This window comes from Lampris incognitus, chromosome 1 (assembly GCF_029633865.1).
Source record: "Lampris incognitus isolate fLamInc1 chromosome 1, fLamInc1.hap2, whole genome shotgun sequence".
Classification (NCBI taxonomy): domain Eukaryota; kingdom Metazoa; phylum Chordata; class Actinopteri; order Lampriformes; family Lampridae; genus Lampris; species Lampris incognitus.
In genome coordinates, this window is record NC_079211.1 from 93,074,766 (window position 1) to 93,093,878 (window position 19,113).

At 44.2% G+C, this 19,113-nt stretch overlaps 1 protein-coding gene across 1 annotated transcript in view; it reads left to right on the plus strand.

Moving 5' to 3' along the window:
• The first annotated feature begins 227 nt into the window (after window positions 1-227).
• LOC130111186 (protein FAM240C) overlaps window positions 228-19,113 on the plus strand; it is a 68,507-nt gene continuing 49,621 nt past the window's right edge. The window contains exon 1 of the mRNA XM_056278273.1: window positions 228-352. Within this exon, the coding sequence (XP_056134248.1) occupies window positions 231-352 (122 nt within the window). The 5' untranslated portion in view covers window positions 228-230. The remainder of the gene's footprint in view (window positions 353-19,113) is intronic.

The window sequence follows — 19,113 nt, forward strand, 5'->3', positions numbered from 1 at the left end:
AATCTGCACCTTTATTTCTTACACAGCAGGAGATATAAACACAGTCACATGGTTATAAACCTTCATCTTCATCTTTGAACTGCCCCCCACATGCTGCTTAGTTTAATATTATTCACCACCTGTTTTTCCTCTCTTGTTGGATCTTTTATTGTTTATCCTTGTTTATTTCATCAGTGTTCGTGGTTTCTGTAATTCTGTGACACTTTTAAAAACAACTACCTCTTCTGCAGATGAACGTTGCTCTGATCCATGATAAGTTGTTCATAAAGACCTTCTGGGAGAAGAAGATTGAGGGTCATGCTCATCAGACTGAGAATGAAGAACAGAGGATGGAGAAGAGCTCCCTCGGAAAGTGAGTACTTCTTTATCACTGTGAGCACTTAAAGAACCTCTACCGAACAAACCAGTATGTCTACTGCAGAAACTGGTAACTCTACTGCACAAACAAATACCTCTATTGCACAAACCAGTACCTCTAATGCAAAACCAGTACCTCTGCTGCACAAACCAGTACCTCTAATGCACAAACCATCAAACGTACAGTAGTACTATGAGTATACACATCATGACCCGTCCCAGTTGAAGGAGAACCGTAACCCTTGCAGTTTTACTAGTAGCTGTTGTACCCATCTGTTTACACGGGGAAAGGAACCACCAACCCTTTGTACATGCCATGCTCTCCCTAATGAGGAGATATTTGAGAGAGAATAGAACAGAATCAAATCTTTTCTTTCGTTTGACTGCCCAAGGGAGTGAACTTATGATCCAACCAAGGACTTGGAAACACACAAAGACACGACAAGATGATGATGTCGTCTCAGCAAGACGTCGCGTGAGCAGCATCGTATAAAACAGACAAACAGAACAACGAACACGTATGTTCTATAAAACGAGGTTAGATGGTAATTACTGACAGTTAATAAAATAGACTGAGTTTAAAAACTGCTCGGATAAGAGGAAATAAAACAATGAACATCAAATACATAAAAAGGCAATAAAGTTTGGGGAACACATCAAATAAAAACTATTAAAAAACATTAAAGTTGTGTCACAGCGTAGGGGTCTATTCCGTTGCCTACCAACACGGGGATCGTCAGTTCGAACCCCTGTGTTACCTCCGGTTTGGTCTGGCGTCCCTACAGACACAACTGGCCGTGTCTGCGGGTGCGAAGCCGGAATGGGTACGTGTCCTGGTCACTGCACTAGCGCCTCCTCTGGTCGGTCGGGGCGCCTGTTCGGGAGGGAGGGGGAATTGGGGGGAATAGCGTGATCCTCCCACGTGCTACGTCCCCCTGGTGAAACTCCTCACTATCAGGTGAAAAGAAGCGGCTGGTGACTCCACATGTATCGGAGGAGGCACGTGGTAGTCTGCAGCCCTCCCCGGATCGGCAGAGGGGGTGGATTAGCGACCGGGATGGCCTAGAAGAGTGGGGAAACTGGCCTGATACAATTGGGGAGAAAAAGAGGGGCCGAAGTTGTGTCACATGAAAACCGTTAATGTTCTGTAAAAGTGTACAGGACATAAAGTGTGTGTGTGTGTGTGTGTGTGTGTGTGTGTGTGTGTGTGTGTGTGTGTGTGTGTGTGTGTGTGTGTGTTTGTGTTTAGTAACAGTAACAAAACAGATTCGAACCCACAGCACACAACAAGGCGCCGGCATCAGACCGCTGAGCAAGGCATTACAGGACCTGACACGGACGTGAATCAACCCGGGAGAGTCACGTGACAGTCCAGCCAATCAACATGTCTAAAAACAGATCCTCCTATCACCGAGCAGCATGACAACCAGCCTGGGGTCGCATCAGGACACACACACACACACACACACACACACACACACACACACACACACACACACACACACACTTAGACACAATTGATCTTAAGTTTCGCCGGTTGTTTAAAACAAGTTTACAATATAAAGCTTACAGTGTAAAGTTTAAAATGTAAAGTTGGCGTTTAATTCAAATTAATTTGCTATTGTTTTCTCGTTTGTTTTTTCTTACTGAGACAGCAACCTGAAAAAGTCCGTTTAAAACAATACTCCTTTTTTTAACTTAACATTTTTCAGTATTTTGGTCATGTCACATCTACAGTAGTCATTTATCAGTGAAATCTTTAAAACAATGGTTCATTACATCATCATTTAAACAAGACTAGGTTTACAAGGCCTTATATCACGTGACAGGCTCTCCCTGGTTTTAGTCTCATGTCTTCATCTTCCTCATCATCTTCCTCACACATCCAGGCTGTTTGTCTCGGTTACTTTCGGTCAGTGTTGATCTCCGTGACCAGGGGCCTCGTGTATCAATCGTTACTATAGGCAAATTTGTTCGTGCACACCCATGGAAATCCCAAATTCCATTGGTGTGTTCCATTGGTGGAGGGCTAAAAAAATCCATTGGTGTGTTTGGTGTGTACAAACAATAGTAACACCCATAGTAACGACTGATACGTGAGGCCCCAGGTCTTTAGGACCTGTTTATCTGTTTGTTAATTGAAAAAGTAGCCTAGTTTATTTTACTAAACAAGTCTGGTTTATTCTAGTGATAATTCGGTAACAACCAGATGTAAAAAGAGTTTCTTTCCGCTGGCTTTCATTCAAATGAGCGCTTAACACTGTTAAATAAATCCAACCATTTTTCTTTTTTGGACCCCCCCCCCCTTTTCTCCCCAATTGTATCCGGCCAATTACCCAACTCTTCCGAGCCGACCCGGTCGATGCCCCACCCCCTCTGCCGATCTGGGGAGGGCTGCAGACTACCACATGCCTCCTCTGATACATGTGAAGTCGCCAGCTGCTTCTTTTCACCTGACAGTGAGGAGTTTCACCAGAGGGACGTAGCACGGGGGAGGATCACGCTATTCCCCGCAGTTCTCCCTCCTGGGGGGAATAGAGGAGGCGCTAGTGCAGCGACCAGGACACATACCCACATCCGGCTTCCCACCTACAGATACGGCCGATTGTGTCTGTAGGGACGCTTGACCAAGCCGGACGTAACACGGGGATTCGAACCCATGATCTCCATGTTGGTAGGCAACGGAATAGACTGCTACGCTACCCAGACGCCCCCAACCATTTTGTTTATACTGTACTGTACATTGTACGTGTACTGGTACACTCAGTCATGTCCATCTACCTCAGGCATGCATGTAAGTAACCTGCTAACATCTATTTCAGCATCTCTGATATATTCTCTGCACCATTGCACTTTATCACCTCTTATTTCACCTGTATAAGTCAAGTTTGTAATGTTGTGTTGTAGTGTTGTTATTCTACATTAAGTACACCGAGAGAGCCGAATTCCACGTAGTGCAAACCTACATGGCCAATAAACATGATTCTGATTCTGATTCTGATTCTGGAACCTGACTTTCAATTGGAAAGTGACTTTGAATAGCATCTCTTCTCTATATCAAACCAGTCTGATGGTTTTGTTGCCCTTAGAATATACCGTAATGCACATTTAAACAGAAACAGACAGAACATATATTAATACACATGATAGATAGATAGATAGATAGATAGATAGATAGATAGATAGATAGATAGATAGATAGATAGATAGATAGATAGATAGATAGATAGATAGATAGATAGATAGATAGATAGATAGATAGATAGGTAGATAGATAGATAGATAGATAGAGACAGACAGACAGACAGACAGACAGACAGACAGACAGACAGGCAGACAGACAGATAGTTTAACAAGAGTGATGTTTGGTCGTGGACTTCAAACTCTCTTGTGAATAATAAAACCGTTGCTAAGATCAACACTCACTAATTTTAAAAACTCTTTCCATTAATTCATAATAACATAAATAGTCGTGTTAACTAGTTCTGACAATATGAATTACAATTTTAGAAAAGTGACCATCTCCTTCAGGTTGTGGTCTTTGTAAATCATATCACGGCATTCAATTAAAGGTTCTTAAAATAGGCATGATAAGTCAGAATACATGCTTGTATATGCAGTACATGAGAGGGCTCGCTAAGCTGGACACAAGATACTGTTTGCGGACTTGAGCTGTGTGTTAACACCGGCCTACCAGACTCCTTGCTGGCCAAACCTTCCAGCTGTCTGTCTGACAACAGTCTGTCCACTGTCCGTTGGTCAGTGTTGATCTCTGTTACTGGGTCTTTAGGACCTGTTCATCTGTTTATTCATTTAAAAAGCAGCCTAATTTATTTTATTAACAAGTTCTTTTGTGTATTCTAGTGATAATTTAATCACAAACCTAGTGTTCAATTGGAAAGTGACTTTAAATAGCATCTCTTATTTATCAAGGATTGAGATCGAAGATGGCGCCATACTAAGGTGACTTGCAACGAGCTGCTGTTTCATTGTTTGTTTTAGTGTTAGGTCGCTTTTGTTGCACAAAACCCGTCTTGCATAATTATGTATGATCGCCAGACTTTACTGGACATAGCATTAGACGTTCCCTACAGCTGGAAGCCATGCAACGGGACTTGTCGAGAGAGAATACCAAACAGGTACCGCCATTGATTAATGGTCACAGACAGTTCTGCCAGAGGTGAGGTAAACGAGGTTGCGCCCTGACGAGGCTACGACGGTGTCCTACCTGGCCCCCTGATTCCCAGCCCACTGCTGTGTAACGTCCAAAGCTGGACGGACGTAATTGCCGAATAAGCTCTCAAAGGGACATGAAGGACTGTTGTGTATTCTGTTTTTACAGAGACTTGGCTGGGCCGTAATACCCCTGATAGGGCTATATAACCTGAGGGGTTTTCTGTGCACCGTTCCATTATGACTACTAGTAAGGTGAAGGGAGGTGGTGTATGCTTCTTTGTTAACAATTCATGGTTCACTGACGTGGAAATAGTCTCATAGTCCTGTTTGCCCGTTTTGGAACAACTAACAATAAGGTGCGGACCATTCTATCTCCCAAGAGAATTCCCCTGCGTGTTGTTAACTGCTGACTACACACCGCCGCAAGCTGCCACTGCAGCGGTGCTGGTTGAACTGTATGGAGCCATTAGCAGACAGAATAACCTGCACCCTGAGGCCATTTCAGTTGTGGCAGGGGACTTTAACCACTGTAACCTGAAATCTGTGCTACTAAAACTTCACCAACATGTCACCTGCCCAACCAGAAGCAGTAAGACTCTCGACTACTTACTCCATGATCAAGGCAGCTTACAGGTCTATCCCACACCTCACTTTAGAAAATGCTGTCAGTGCTCTTGCTTCCTGCCTACAAGCAGAAAGTGAAGTGTGGGTAGCCCACTGTGAGGACAGTACAGTGCTGGACTAAAGAACATGAACCCAAAATTCAGGGATGTTTCTCTGCCTCAAGTTTTGATAAATGTGCTGAATCTGTCACTGGCTATGGTAGATTCTGTGTGGATAACTGTATCCAAGTACGGTCTATTTGCTCCTACCCCAACCAGAAGCCCCGGATTAACAGTAACATTTGTCTGAGGTTGAGAGAGCGTGCCACTGCTTTTAAATCAGGGGACAAGGAATGCTACAAAAAATCCAGGTATGACTTAAGGAGAGTCATCAAAGCAGCTAAAATAAAATATATAGTCAAACTGGAAAAGAACTGCAGTGGCTGTAACTCACGGTGCATGTGGAGGGGGCTGCAGGTGATTACAGACTATAAATCTAAACCCAGTGTGGTTATCAATGCCTCTGCCTTTCTCCCGGGTGAGCTTAAAAACTATTATGCCCACTTTTGAATCAGAATCAGAATCAACTTTATTTCGCCAAGTGTGCCTTTGCAGGTGAGGAATTTGACCCCTGTACACAGCAGCTTCTAGCATTTGCAGACATCACTCACACAAAAAAACCAAAAAAACCAACAAAAAAAAATAAGTAAATGGAACAACAACAGGCAAGCATGTATGCACAAAGCTATATGTCACTACTATAAAGTTTTGTTATGGTTGAGTAATCAACAACCTATGCCCATTTATTATACCATATTGCTTCTATACTATATTGCCCATACACTATACCATATACCATACCACAACTCCACAACCCACAACCCAACTACATACTATAGTATATGCCTATGTCTTGATGCATGCTCAATAGTCCGGGTAAAGAAATCAAAGAAATATGACTTAGTTCATGTGAACACAGCGTTTATTTGGAGAAACATTTCATCATTTATCTAAGTGACCTCTTCAGTCCCAACCTACTGCTGGTTTCCCCACCCTTATAAAAAGCACAGTTGCATGACGACGGAAACAACGATCGGTTTCATATCCAAATTGTCATGACCATTAACTAGATTTACAACGACTATGTGTACTATTCACAGAGGGTTTGGGAATAGTTGCAATCACAGCGTTGTAAGATGGCAGCAGATGTACTTTTAGCTCACACATACATACACACACACACACACACACACACACACACACCCTTGGTTCAGGGATAGTCGTTCCCTCTTCACATAGATAGTCTCTTTGACTCCGTGTTCAAACCAGCGCTCCTCCGTATCAAGGATGTGCACATCCTCATCTTTGACAGTGTGGCCACTGGCTTGTAGATGGTGTAGACTGTGGAGTCCTGGCCTGACGTGTAGGGTCCTGTGTTGTGCCATCCTCTTGGCCAGCGTCTGTTTGGTTTCATTACATTACATTACAGTCATTTAGCCGATGCTTTTATCCAAAGCTACCTACAATAAGTGCATTTAACGTAGGATATCAGGAGCACTACTAGTCATCAGAGGTCATAAGTGCATCTAAACAAGCATCTAAGAGCAACCAGTGCTAAAGTAAAAGCGCAAGAAAGAGATGTGGTCGGGCGGGGGTGTAGGGCTTCACCATGGCCTGGAGAGAGGAAGGAGCTGTTCCTTTCACTGCCTTGTAGGCTAGCACCAGAGTCTTAACCTGGATGCGATCAGCTACTGGGAGCCAGTGTAGGGACATGAGAAGGGGAGTTGTGTGGGAGAACTTAGAGCGGTTGAACATCAGACGAGCTGCAGCTTTCTGAACAAGCTCCAGAGGTCTGATGGCAGACGCCAGGGAGCCAGCAAGGAGGGAGTTGCCGTAGTCCAGCCAGGAGATGACCAGAGCCTGGATGAGCACCTGTGCCATTTCGTCGGTGAGGAATGGGCGAATCCTCCTGATTTTATAGAGGAGAAATCTGCAGGAGCGAGCAACCGATGCAACGTTTCCCCGATGTACATTCATGGCAATCCTCCTGGTACTTAACAGCGTACACTATGTTGCTCTGTTTGTGCCGGGGCACCCGATCTTTAGGGTGGACGAATTTCTGGCGTCGTGTTTTGGGGTTTGAAAGCTACGGAGACGCGATGTTTGGAAAATATGCTTCTCAACTATTCCGGAACTCCCGCCACATACCGAATCACCACTACTTTATGCTTAGGCAGCTGTTGTCCTTCTCCTCTCTTCGATCAGCTGGTGCACTGTTTGGGCTTCTTCCTGGCTTTGACAGATGCTCAGTTAGGATAACCACACTTAACCAGGGCCTGGTTAATCTTGGATTTCTCCCCTTCCCCGGCTGCTGTGTCGGTGGGGACGTTGTAAACTCGATGGTACAGCATCCTGATGACTCCTAATTTATGCTTCAGTGGATGATAAGAGATCAGTATGTGTTGGTTTACGGTAAACATCAACAATCAAATGTCCCCCATTTCCAATTGCAATTTCAAGGTCTAAGAAATGCAACTTAATTAATTAATTAATTAATTGATTGATTGATTGATTGATTGAAGGTTAACCTTCAATCAAATCAAAGTTTCCCTCCCCAGCATCTTCATGGCTAATGTCCGATTGTTAGCTAACAAAATGGACGAGATAAGACTCAGGCTGTCCTCTCAGAAAAGGCTGCAGAACTGCTGTCTGCTGATGTTTACGGAGACTTGGCTCAACAGCAACATAGCCGACTCGGCAGTCGAGATAGCGGGCCGCACAGCCGACAGGACAGCGGACTCCGGCAAGATCCGTGGAGGAGGTTTGAGTATTTATGTCAATAACTCTTGGTGCAACAATATAAAGTTCGTTGAAAGGCATTGCTCTGCTGATCTCGACCTCCTTATGATTCAGTGCAGGCCTTTTTACGTGCCCATGGAGCTAACGGCCATTACCATCGCCGCTGTATACATGCCCCCACATGCTAATGCTAAGGTAGCACTTGAGCAGCTACAATGTGCCATCAGCAGACAACAGACCAAACACCTGGACAATGCCTTTATTAGAGGTGGTGATTTTTATCAGGCTAACCTCAGGGCTGTCTTGCCCAAATTCCTTCAGCGTGTCTCCTGCCCCACTAGGGGACAAAACACCCTGGACCATCTCTATACAAACATTAAGGACTCATACAAAGTTACTCCCTGCCCCCACCTGGGGCATTCTGACCACCTCTGCCAGTTCCTGGTCTCAGCCCACAAACCCCTAATAAAATGGATCAAGCCAACAGTAAAGACAATCACTGTCTGGCCAGAAGGAGCAGTCTCTGAACTCCAGGACTGTTTTGACAACACAGACTGGAGTATTTTTGCATATGTAGCTACCCATGGCTCCCCTATAGACATTAATGAACAGACATCTGCCCTACTAGCCTACATTAACTTTTGTACTGAGAGTGTCACAACAAAAAAATATCAATCTGCGCCTTTCCAAACCAGTTCAAGTCAGGTAACTGTGACGCCTACAGCACAGCCAGATCCAACCTCAAAAAGGGCATCAGAACAGCCAAACATAAATATTCCCTACGAATAGAGGACCACTTTCACAATAACTCTGATCCCCGGCGAATGTGGCAAGGCATTCAGTCTATCACAGAGTACAAAAAGCTCCAATAGCGATCCCACTGTCCATGATGCCTCCCTGCCAGACAAGCTAAATCATTTCTGTGCCCTCTTCGACAAGGACAATACTGACCCAGCCACCCAGAAAACCAGGTGCTTACTCTATCAATTGCAGAGGTCAGAGAATCACTGCGCAGAGTGAACACATGGAAGGCTGCCGGACCGGACGGCATACTGGGTCGGGTCCTCCGGGAATGTGCCGACCAGCTGGCTGAGGTCTTCACAACTATATTTAACCTCTCACTGTCCCAATCTATAGTCCCGGCATGCATTAAGACCACCTCTATAATTCCTGTCTCCAATAAACCAACATCCACATGTCTGAATGACTACCGACCCATAGCACTCACCCCCATTGCCATGAAGTGCTTTGAGAGACTGGTTCTGGCTCACATCAAAAACATTATCCCCCCCACATTCGACACACATCAGTTCGCCTACTGTCCCAAAAGGTCTAGTGAGGATGCCATTGCCACTGCCCTGCACTTTCCTCTGACCCACCTTGAACTTAACAGCACATACATCCGGATGCTGTTTATAGATTACAGCTCTGCCTTCAACACTATCATCCCCGCCAAACTAACCACCAAACTCCTCTCCCTTGGCCTAAACCCCTCCCTCTGTAACTGGACCCTGTACTTCCTGACCAACAGTCCTCAGTCTGTTAGGTTAGGTGACCACACCTCCTCCACCCTGACCCTCAGCACAAGTGCCCCTCAAGGCTGTGTTCTGAGCCCTCTCCTTTTCTCCCTCTTTACCCACAACTGCCTGCCAACACACCCTTCAAATGTTATAGTTAAGTTTGCAGATGACACCACAGTCATTGGCCGTATCACCAACAATGACGAGATGGCCTACAGAGACGAGATTCAGCACCTCACATCATGGTGTACTACCAACAATCTTGTCCTTAATGTGCAGAAGACAAAGGAGCTGATTGTGGACTTCAGGAGATCTAGAAGCTGCAGCCACTCCCCCATACACATCAATGGGGTGGAAGTGGAGTGTGTTTCCAGCTTTAAATTCCTTGGAGTCCACATCAGCGAGGAACTTTCGCGGACATTAAACACCCAGGCCCTTCTGAAAAAGGCCCAACAACGCCTGCATTTCCAGAGCAGGCTGAGGAGCGCCCGTCTATCACCCAAAATTCTCACTAACTTCTACCACTGCACCATAGAGAGCATCCTGACCAGCTGCATCCCAGTGTGGTACGGCAACTGCACCTCAGTAGACCAGAAAGCTCTACAGCGGGTCGTCAAGGCGGCCCAGCATATCACCGGTACCCAGCTCCCAGCCATAAAAGACGTTTATCAAAAATGCTGCCTTCGAAGGGGTCTGAGCATCAGCAGAGATCCCACCCACCCCAACCATGGACTTTTTTCCCCCCTGTGCTCTGGGAGGCACTACAGGAGCCTCAGAGCCCACACCACCAGGCTCAAAAACAGCTTCTTTCCACAAGCTGTTGCCACCTGAACCTGGCCACCCACTGAATGTCTGTGGATATTTTCAAATATTGTTTACTCCAGCTCTTTTTTTTAAACGAATTTTTAGCTTTTGGTCTTCATGTGTGTATATCTTATACTGTGTTTGCTGTGTTTGTCTGTGCCTGTCTTGCACTGTTTGGTGAAGCCACAGCCCTCATTTCATTTTTAACATGTGCCTTCACATTGTTTTTAATGACAATAAATTGAATTGAATTGAATTGAATTGAATTGAAACCTGTCAATTTTCACATCCTCTCTGGGGAACTTGATGTGGTTGTTCACACAATTAATGTGGTCGGGGACATGTGGTATGTTCTGAGATTTCATTTTAACCCAGGTGTCGTCCACAAATCTGAATCAAAGGCTAGGTGGTGCCCCTAGGTAGGACATTAGAGCCCTCTTTTACACTTCCTCAGCATACAAGTTGGCCACTATAGGTGAAACTGAGGAACCCGTGGCACACCCATGCTTCTGCCTATAATACTGCCCCCTGTATGTGAAGTACATGGACTGAAGACCCAGCTTCAGGAGCAGACACTCTTGCTGTGTTACGGGTGGTACTATTGCTGAGGCTGGGGTCGTCCTGTAATTTCATATGGACTACCTCCACTGCTTCATCAACAGGAACGCATGTGGAGAAGATATGTAACAAAAGAGACCAGTGATTAATCTGCGTCCATAATTATTTCCATCACTTTATCCACAAAACACATAGTGTTCTGTATGTGATGTTCATTACTGCCTACTAATGGGTTAAGAATAGATGCCAGAATCTTGGCGATTTTATAGGTTACTGAGTTAATCATACTAACAATAGGCCATAATGGGAAATCCTATTATGTATTTTAGGTAACCCATCCAGACTAGGTGTAGCTTCCCCTGTGTATAATCTTTGGTATAAATTTCTGTGAATGGCATTGTACTGTTCTAACAGTTTCAGACAATCTATCACCTTTTTCTTGTAACCACTGCCTGGGTGTCATTTCAGGGGCTCCTGTGCCTTTATGTCAAGAAGTAACATCATAACTTTCTCATGATAGTCTGTCTGGTTTATTAAACAGTTCATCTGCCTTTGCCTTACTGGTAATCTGAGGAACTGAGGAATGCACTCACGACTGTGGGTGCATTCCTCTCATCTCTGCTGATGTTGGACGGTGGCGGCTTCGCATTGCTAAGGCAGGCTGACATTTTCAACCGCAGTTGTTCCGCTTCTGGGTCTGTGATGCTGATGTTACGGATCACCAATTCTGTGGCTGTGATTAGTTCCACTAGCGGGATTTGCCTCGGCGTGACAGCAAAATTCAACCCCTTAGCAAGGATGTCTTTCTCCACTTGGATTAGTTGTCTGTCAGACAGATTCTTCACCCACTTGTCCACATCACCGGTGTGTGTCTTTATTCGTCTCTCTGTCTGCCATTGAGGGTGTCATCCATTGTCTGCCGGTGTCTCTAGCATGCAGCAAGTAGGCCAAACTTCTTTTGCTGCCTGGTTTTCGACTTTCCATGTTGTGCTAGATGAGCCTTCTCCGTGAACTCAGTCACTTAATTAATGTAAAATGGTCTCACCTAGACACCATGTCTGTTGGATCTGCTCCTCTTTGGCTTTCAAAGCATCGATGGTAAAATTAGTTTGTCTCACCCATTTGTTCAACAGATGGATCTGTGCCTTCTGAAGGATCTTGATAACTCTGTGGGCCTTTGACCGAAGATTTCCTTTGCAGCCTCTTATGTGTAATCCCGCTGTGTCTGCACTTGAGGCTGAAACTCAGGTGGTTCCTGTATGCTATCTTATGTGCTATTTGGTGGTGCTCACGTACAAATTTAAGGCAATCCTCGCGAAAATGAATCAAAATATCTTGATACATGCTCAATGATCCAGGTAAAGAAATCACAGAAAGTTGATTCAGTTCATCTGAACACAAAGTTTATTGGGAGAAACGTTTCATCACTCATCTAAGTGACTTCTTCAGTCTCAACTGACTACAGATATCCCCACTCTTATAAACAGCACAGTTGCATTATGACCGAACCAGCAATCGGTTTCATATACAAATTGTCGTGACCATTAACTAGAGTTACAATGGCCATGTAAACTATTCACAGAGGATTGGGGAATAGTTGCAGTCACAGTGTTGATTAACCAACCAACTGATCGTTGATTTGGACATGATGCAGCTGTGCTGTTTGTAAGGGTGGGGATACCTGCAGTCAGTTGAGACTGAAGAAATCACTTAGATGAGTGATGAAACGTTTCTCTCAATAAACGTTGTGTCCAGATGAACTGATTCAATTATATTATTCATTATGTTACAAGATCCCAACCACTGAGGATGCACAAGCCAGTGCATTGTTAGTGCTTGTCCCACGCCTGGATAAATGGAGAGGTTTTCGTCAGGGAGGGCATCTGGCATAAAACTTTTGCCAAATCAAATATGTGGATCATATATCAGATTTCCATTCCAGATCAGTCTTTAGCTTTATCTTTATTTTAGATGCCCATTAATCACTGCCTCAGCAGTGACTATTCTTCCTGGGGTCTAGTCGCAGCCCAGGTTACCAACAACTGCCATCCGTACTAATGGCCAGCGGGGTGCCGGTGGAAAATATGCTACTGTTGCAAGAAGTAGAGGGGACAGGCATGTCCAGAGGCAGCAGGAGAGGAGGAAGGGTAGGAGCGTGAAGGTGAGAGTCGGAACTTTGAAAGTTGGCACTATAACTGATAAAGTCAGAGAGCTGGCTGAAATTATGGGGGGAAGGAAGGTAGATATACTATGTGCAAGAGACCAGGTGGAAGGGGAGTAAGGCCGGGAGCATTGGAGGTGGGCTCAAACTCTTCTATCATGGTGCAGATAGGAGTAAAAATGGGTAGGGACAATTCTTAAAGAAGTGTATGTCAAGAGTGTGGTGGAGGTGAAGAGAGTGTCAGACAGAGTGATGAGTATGAAGCTGGAAATCGAAAGTGTGATAATGAGTGTTATTCGCGCATATGTCCCACAAGTTAGGTGTGAGGTGGAAGAAAAAGAAGAATTCTGGATTTAGTTGGATGAAGTGGTGGAGAGTGTACCCAAGGAGGAGAGAGTGGTGATTGGAGTAGACTTCTTTCTATAGGCATATTGGTGAGGGGAACAGAGGTGATGAAGAGGTGATGGGTAGGTCGAGGAGAGGAATGTGGAAGGACAGATGGTGGTGGATTTTGCAAAAAGGATGGACATGGCTATGGTGAAGACATATTTCAAGAAGAGGGAGGAACACAGGGTGACACATAAGAGTGGAGGAAAGTGTACACAGGTGGACTATAGCTTATGCAGGAGGCACGATCTGAAAGGGATTGGAGTGGTGGTGACAGGGGAGAACGTAGCTAGGCAGCATCGGATGATGGTCTGTAGGATAACTCTGGAGATCAAGAAGAGGGACAGAGTGAAGGCAGAGCCAAGGATGAAATGGTGGAAGTTGAAGAAGACTGTTGTGTAGAGTTAAGGGAGGAGTTAAGACAGGCACTGCGTGGTAGTGAAGAGCTGCCGGATGGCTGGAAAACTACTGCAGAAATAGTGAGGGAGACAGCTAGGAAGGTACTTGGTGTGTCATCTGGACAGAGGAAGGAAGACAAGGAGATTTGGTGGTGGAATGAGGAACTACAGGAAAGTATACGGAGGAAGAGGTTGGCAAAGAAGTGGGATAGTCAGAGAGATGAAGAAAGAAAACAGGAGTACAAGAATGTAAAGAAAAGAGAGAGGTGGCAAAGGCAAAGGAAAGGGGGTATGGTGAGTTGTATGAGAGGTTGGAAACTAAGGACTGTTCTGCAAATTTCTGCCACTCTGCTGTTGAAGCATGGTCCGTTGTCACCCACCACTGTGTTTGATATGCTGTGTCTGGCAAAAATGGATTTTGTGTGTGTTATGATGCAGGTTGACGATGTGTCTGTCAGCTATGCCAGCAACGCCATTTCAGGAAAGTTTGAATAATAGTCAATGACCACTAGAAAGTATTTACCTTTGAGATGAAACAAGTCCATTCCTACTTTGTGCCATGGTGCTGTTGGCACATCTGCTACTATCATAGGCTCCTTTGTTTGCTTGTTTCTGTGTTTCTGACATGTCTCACACCTGCTTGTCAGTCTCTCAATGTCTTTATTAATTCCAGGCCAGAAGACTGTCTCTCTCACCCTCCTTTTGCACTTATGTCCTGTCTCAATTCTTGTGGGATGATGACTCTGTTTTGCTTCAGCAACAGTCCATCAACAACACTCAGTTCACCTCTGATGTTGTAGAACAGTGGACAGGAACTTGCAGGCCATCCGTTTTTTTATGTTCTCAATGACACATTGCAGCTCTGTCTCTTTTGCTGTTTCCTCAGCTATTTGTCTGAACTTTGTATCTGATACAGGAAGCACAGCAGACACCATGTTCACATGACCTTGAACATCCTCTTCGGTTGTACTCACACTTTTCCATGTGGGTGCTCACGAGAGTGCGTCGGCAAGGATCAGGTGCTTTCCTGGTGTGTAGATCAGCTCAAAGTCTTATCTCTGCATTTTAATCATGAGCTGTTGAATTCTTGGTGACATCTCATTCAGGTTCTTTTTGATGATGGCAACTAGTGGATGGTGGTCTGTCTCTACAGTGAAGGTGGGTAGGACATATATGTAGCTGTGGAACCTTTCTAGACCAAACATTAACCCTAGGCATTCTTTTTCTATCTGAACATATCGACACTTAGATGGACCTGGATGCATAGGCCATTGGTTTCCAATGCTCACCTTCAGCCTGTAAGAGTACTGCACCAATTCCATCCTTAGAGGCATCAGTCCATATTTTCCAACTCTTTGTTGGGTCAAAGAATGTCAGCACAGGTGAAGTTTTGAGTGTCTCTTTGAGCTTCGGCCCGTCATGCTCATGTTTGGCTGTCCATTTGAACTCAGTGCCTTTGTGCAGGAGCTCACGGATGCAGGATGTTTTTGCAGAGGTTAGGAATGAATTTACCAATAAAGTTAAGCATCCCCATGATGCGTAGCACACCTGTCTTGTCTGTGGGCCTTGGCATGTCCTGTATGACATTGATTTTTTCTTGTTCAGGTTGGACACCTTGTGCACAGAGCTTGTGTCAGAGGAAAACAATTTCTTGTGCTCCAAACTGGCATTTGCCCTTGTTGAGTTTCAATACATATTTTAGTACCCGCTCCAGCACTTTTTTCAGTCTTTCATTGTGTTCATGAAGTGTGGAGCCCCAGACGATGATGTTGTCCATGTAGACTCTGACACCTTCCAGCCCCTCAGTGATGTGCTCCATTGCTCTGTGAAATATTTCTGATGCTGAAATTATTCCAAAAGGCAGCCTGAGGAAACAATGTCTGCCAAAAGGTGTATTAAAAGTACATTTGGTGCTGCTTTCATCCAACTTCAACTGCCAGAAGGCTTGTGATGCATTGACCTTTTTGAAGAATCTGGCACCTGCCATCTCACTGATTTCTTCACACGTGGGTATCTGGTAGTGTTCATGCTTGACGTTTTCATTTAGATCTTTCGGGTCCATACATATTCTGAGGTCACCATTCCTTTTCTTTGCGCACACCATGGAGTTGACCCAATCTGTCGGTTCCTCAACCTCTTTATCACACCAAGCATTGTCATCCTGTTCAACTCTTTTTTAGGCAGTCCCTTAGTGGTGTTGGAAGTCTTCGAGCAGCATGCACGACTGGCTGTGCATTTTCTTTTAGCTGGATTTTGTATGTGAATGGCAATACACTAAAACCTTAGAAAACATCTGCAAAGTTCTGTATAATGGACTCAACAGAGTCACTTGGTGTGCTCATAGTTGTGTTAATGCAGTACACTCTTCTCAACAGCCCCAAATCTTCACAGGCTTTATCACCCAGTAGTGACTGAAGTCCTTCTGCAACAACAGAGAAGAGTAGGTGGTGTGTTTTATTTTTCATCATTACTTGCATGTGCCTAAACACTTGATTCTCTGTTCATTATAGTCTTTCAGTTTAGGTGCTCTTCTCTGTATTTTGGGCCCATCTTTAATTTCTTTTATATCAGACATGCTGATCAGGTTTGCTTTTGCACCAGTGTCCAGTTTCATTGTGACTAAAGTCCCGTTTATTTGCAGATGTGGTATCCATTTGTCTTCCCTCACAGCATTAATTTCATTCTCTGGCTCATTTTCAGTTCACTATGCCAACAAAAAATATCTCATTTAGATCAGTGTCATCCACAATGTTAACATATTTTCCTTTATTCCCCTCTTCTCTTTTTGAGAAGCACTGTTTAGCAAAATTATTATTTCCCTGGCAATTAGAGCATTGCTTACCCAAGGCTGGACACTGTCTTGGCTTGTGCTGTGAACCGCAATGTTTGCAGCTGAATATCCCGTCGTCTGTCCGCTGTGCAGGTCGGGTCTGTATGCATCTTCTTCCTTGGCTTGACACTGTGTAGCGCCGCATTATGTAATAAAGCCGCATTATGTAATAATGTAATAAATTTTCACATCATTATATAATAACGTCACGTTTTTTTCAAATCAAGACATAAATTTTGGTGGTTTATTACATAATGCACCAAATTATTACATTTTCTTCATAAAAAAGTGTAACATCCGCATTTTGTAATAACCGGTGCAATATGTAACAGGTTATTACAAAATGCGGATGTTACACTTTTTATGAAGAAAATGTAATAATTTGGTGCATTATGTAATAAACCACCAAAATGTATGTCTTGATTTGAAAAAAACGTGGCGTTATTACATAATGATGTGAAAATGTATTACATCATTACATAATGCGGCGTTATTACATAATGCGGCGCTACACACCGCACCAACAGTCGCGCAGTAACTCACTGTCACTGTGCCCGCCGCCATCTCGCTGAACTTCCTCACACGCATTTGGGACAGCTCACTCGCCTGGCAGATCTTAATAGCTCCTTCTAGCATTAGCTCCGTTTCCCTCAGTAGCCTTTCTCTGACCTCGTTATCTTCCACTCCAAAAACTATCTATCATGGAGTCTTTCAGTGTAGCAAAGTTGCATGACAGTGCTTTTAGCGTCAGGTCAGTCAGAAAGCTATCAAAAGGCTAACCTTGTTGCTGCACACGTGAACGAAATACATATCTCTCGTATGTTTCATTTTTCTTTGGAAAGCAATGAGCATCAAATTTATCAAAAACTTTATCGATTTTGTCTTTGTCATCTTCGTTTTCATACACGAAAGTATTGTACACTTCAATGGCTTGTGTGCCTGCTATTGTTGGCAGTAACGCTACCTTCCTAGCATCCGGCTTTGTTTCCAATCCCATGGCCGCGAGGTACAGTTGCTGTCGACATTCCCGGTAAGTTTCAAACTCTCCGGTGGTTTTAAGGAATCCATGTCGCTCGTCACAATTTACGCCTCACTGTAGTTTTACTCCTGGACCTGGTACCATGTTTTGTTTGTTGTTTTAAAATGAATGGACTGAGACCTTTTCCAAATTCACGCCGAAGTCCTTATTTATCCCACATGGCAGACTCCGTGTTCGTATGCCCCGACCTCTGACCTCAGCACGTCACTGGCCTGCAACATAACATCTAGGATTCTGGGTAACTACTACTACTTTCGGCTGCTCCCGTTAGGGGTCGCCACAGCGGATCATCCGTTTCCATTTCTTCCTGTCTTCTGCGTCTTCCTCTGTCACACCAGCCACCTGCATGTCTTCCCTCACCACATCCATAAAATCTAGGATTCTGGGTAACGCTGTTCCTAATAAAGGCACATAACAAAACAGAAACGACCTGGGGTTCGAACCCGGGACCGTCTTACTGTAAGGGAACAGTGCTAACATCTGGGCCACCATGCTGCCCAAGCTAAGCTTTGTGTGATACATTTGCGTGAAACATTTTCATTTGTATATCCCTGTTCTTTGTCCAGTTTCACTCTTAATCCTGATTAAACTGCCGAATTGAACATATCTGTCTGGTTCTTGGAGCTTGATTAGGAGAGTATTTAGCTGTCTGTATAGCTGTGTATACGTTCATAGGGACAACACTTAGCGAGTACAGAACATTAGTATATGACTGGACTGCCACTACATTTATGAAGCGGCTGTTTTTGCGTGTCTACGTTTAAAAAGCGCCTGTTTTGACATTGGTTCCGTCAACAGCGGCTATACTGGACAGCGGTTTTCAATCCCTGATTATTTATAGTTAAATAGCGCCAATTTATTTTTATATGAAATAATTAGCTGGCTACAATCAGTGCCGCCATAATCACTGCAAAGTCTGGTTGTGACACCCCTTATAAATGTGCTTCAGTCACCACCAACTCTCTGAAGACGCTAATAATTTTCACTCCAGCTGCATGTGGCTATTAGCATTGGTATTTGTGAATTGTACTTATTTTGCAATGAGGCGTTGTTGTGTAGTTGGTTCAGTATCAGACATCAACACACGAAGAAGAGGAACAGGGGCGCATGTACTTTACTTAGCACTTTTTCATCAACCCGTTTTACTTCTTCTACTCCTTCTACACATGCGTAACTCACAGTACCTGGAACATATTAACCACAGTAGTGCCACCTAACGGTCTCCAACGTAAATAGCATTAACAGAACCCAATGCATCACTATGTATATTTATATGAACACAACATCTTCCCCTTTTGAACAAAGAATACTTCTAGTACCTTAGATTAGAACTGACAGTATTACACTCTGAATAATGTATGTAACCCAATAACATCATTCACTTTTTACATTTTCTTTTTCCTCCCCACATTAGTCAGCAGTATTTTTTTCACTTTACCATGACAAAGTCTTTGGTCCAGCTAGGTGGATTTCTAATCCCGA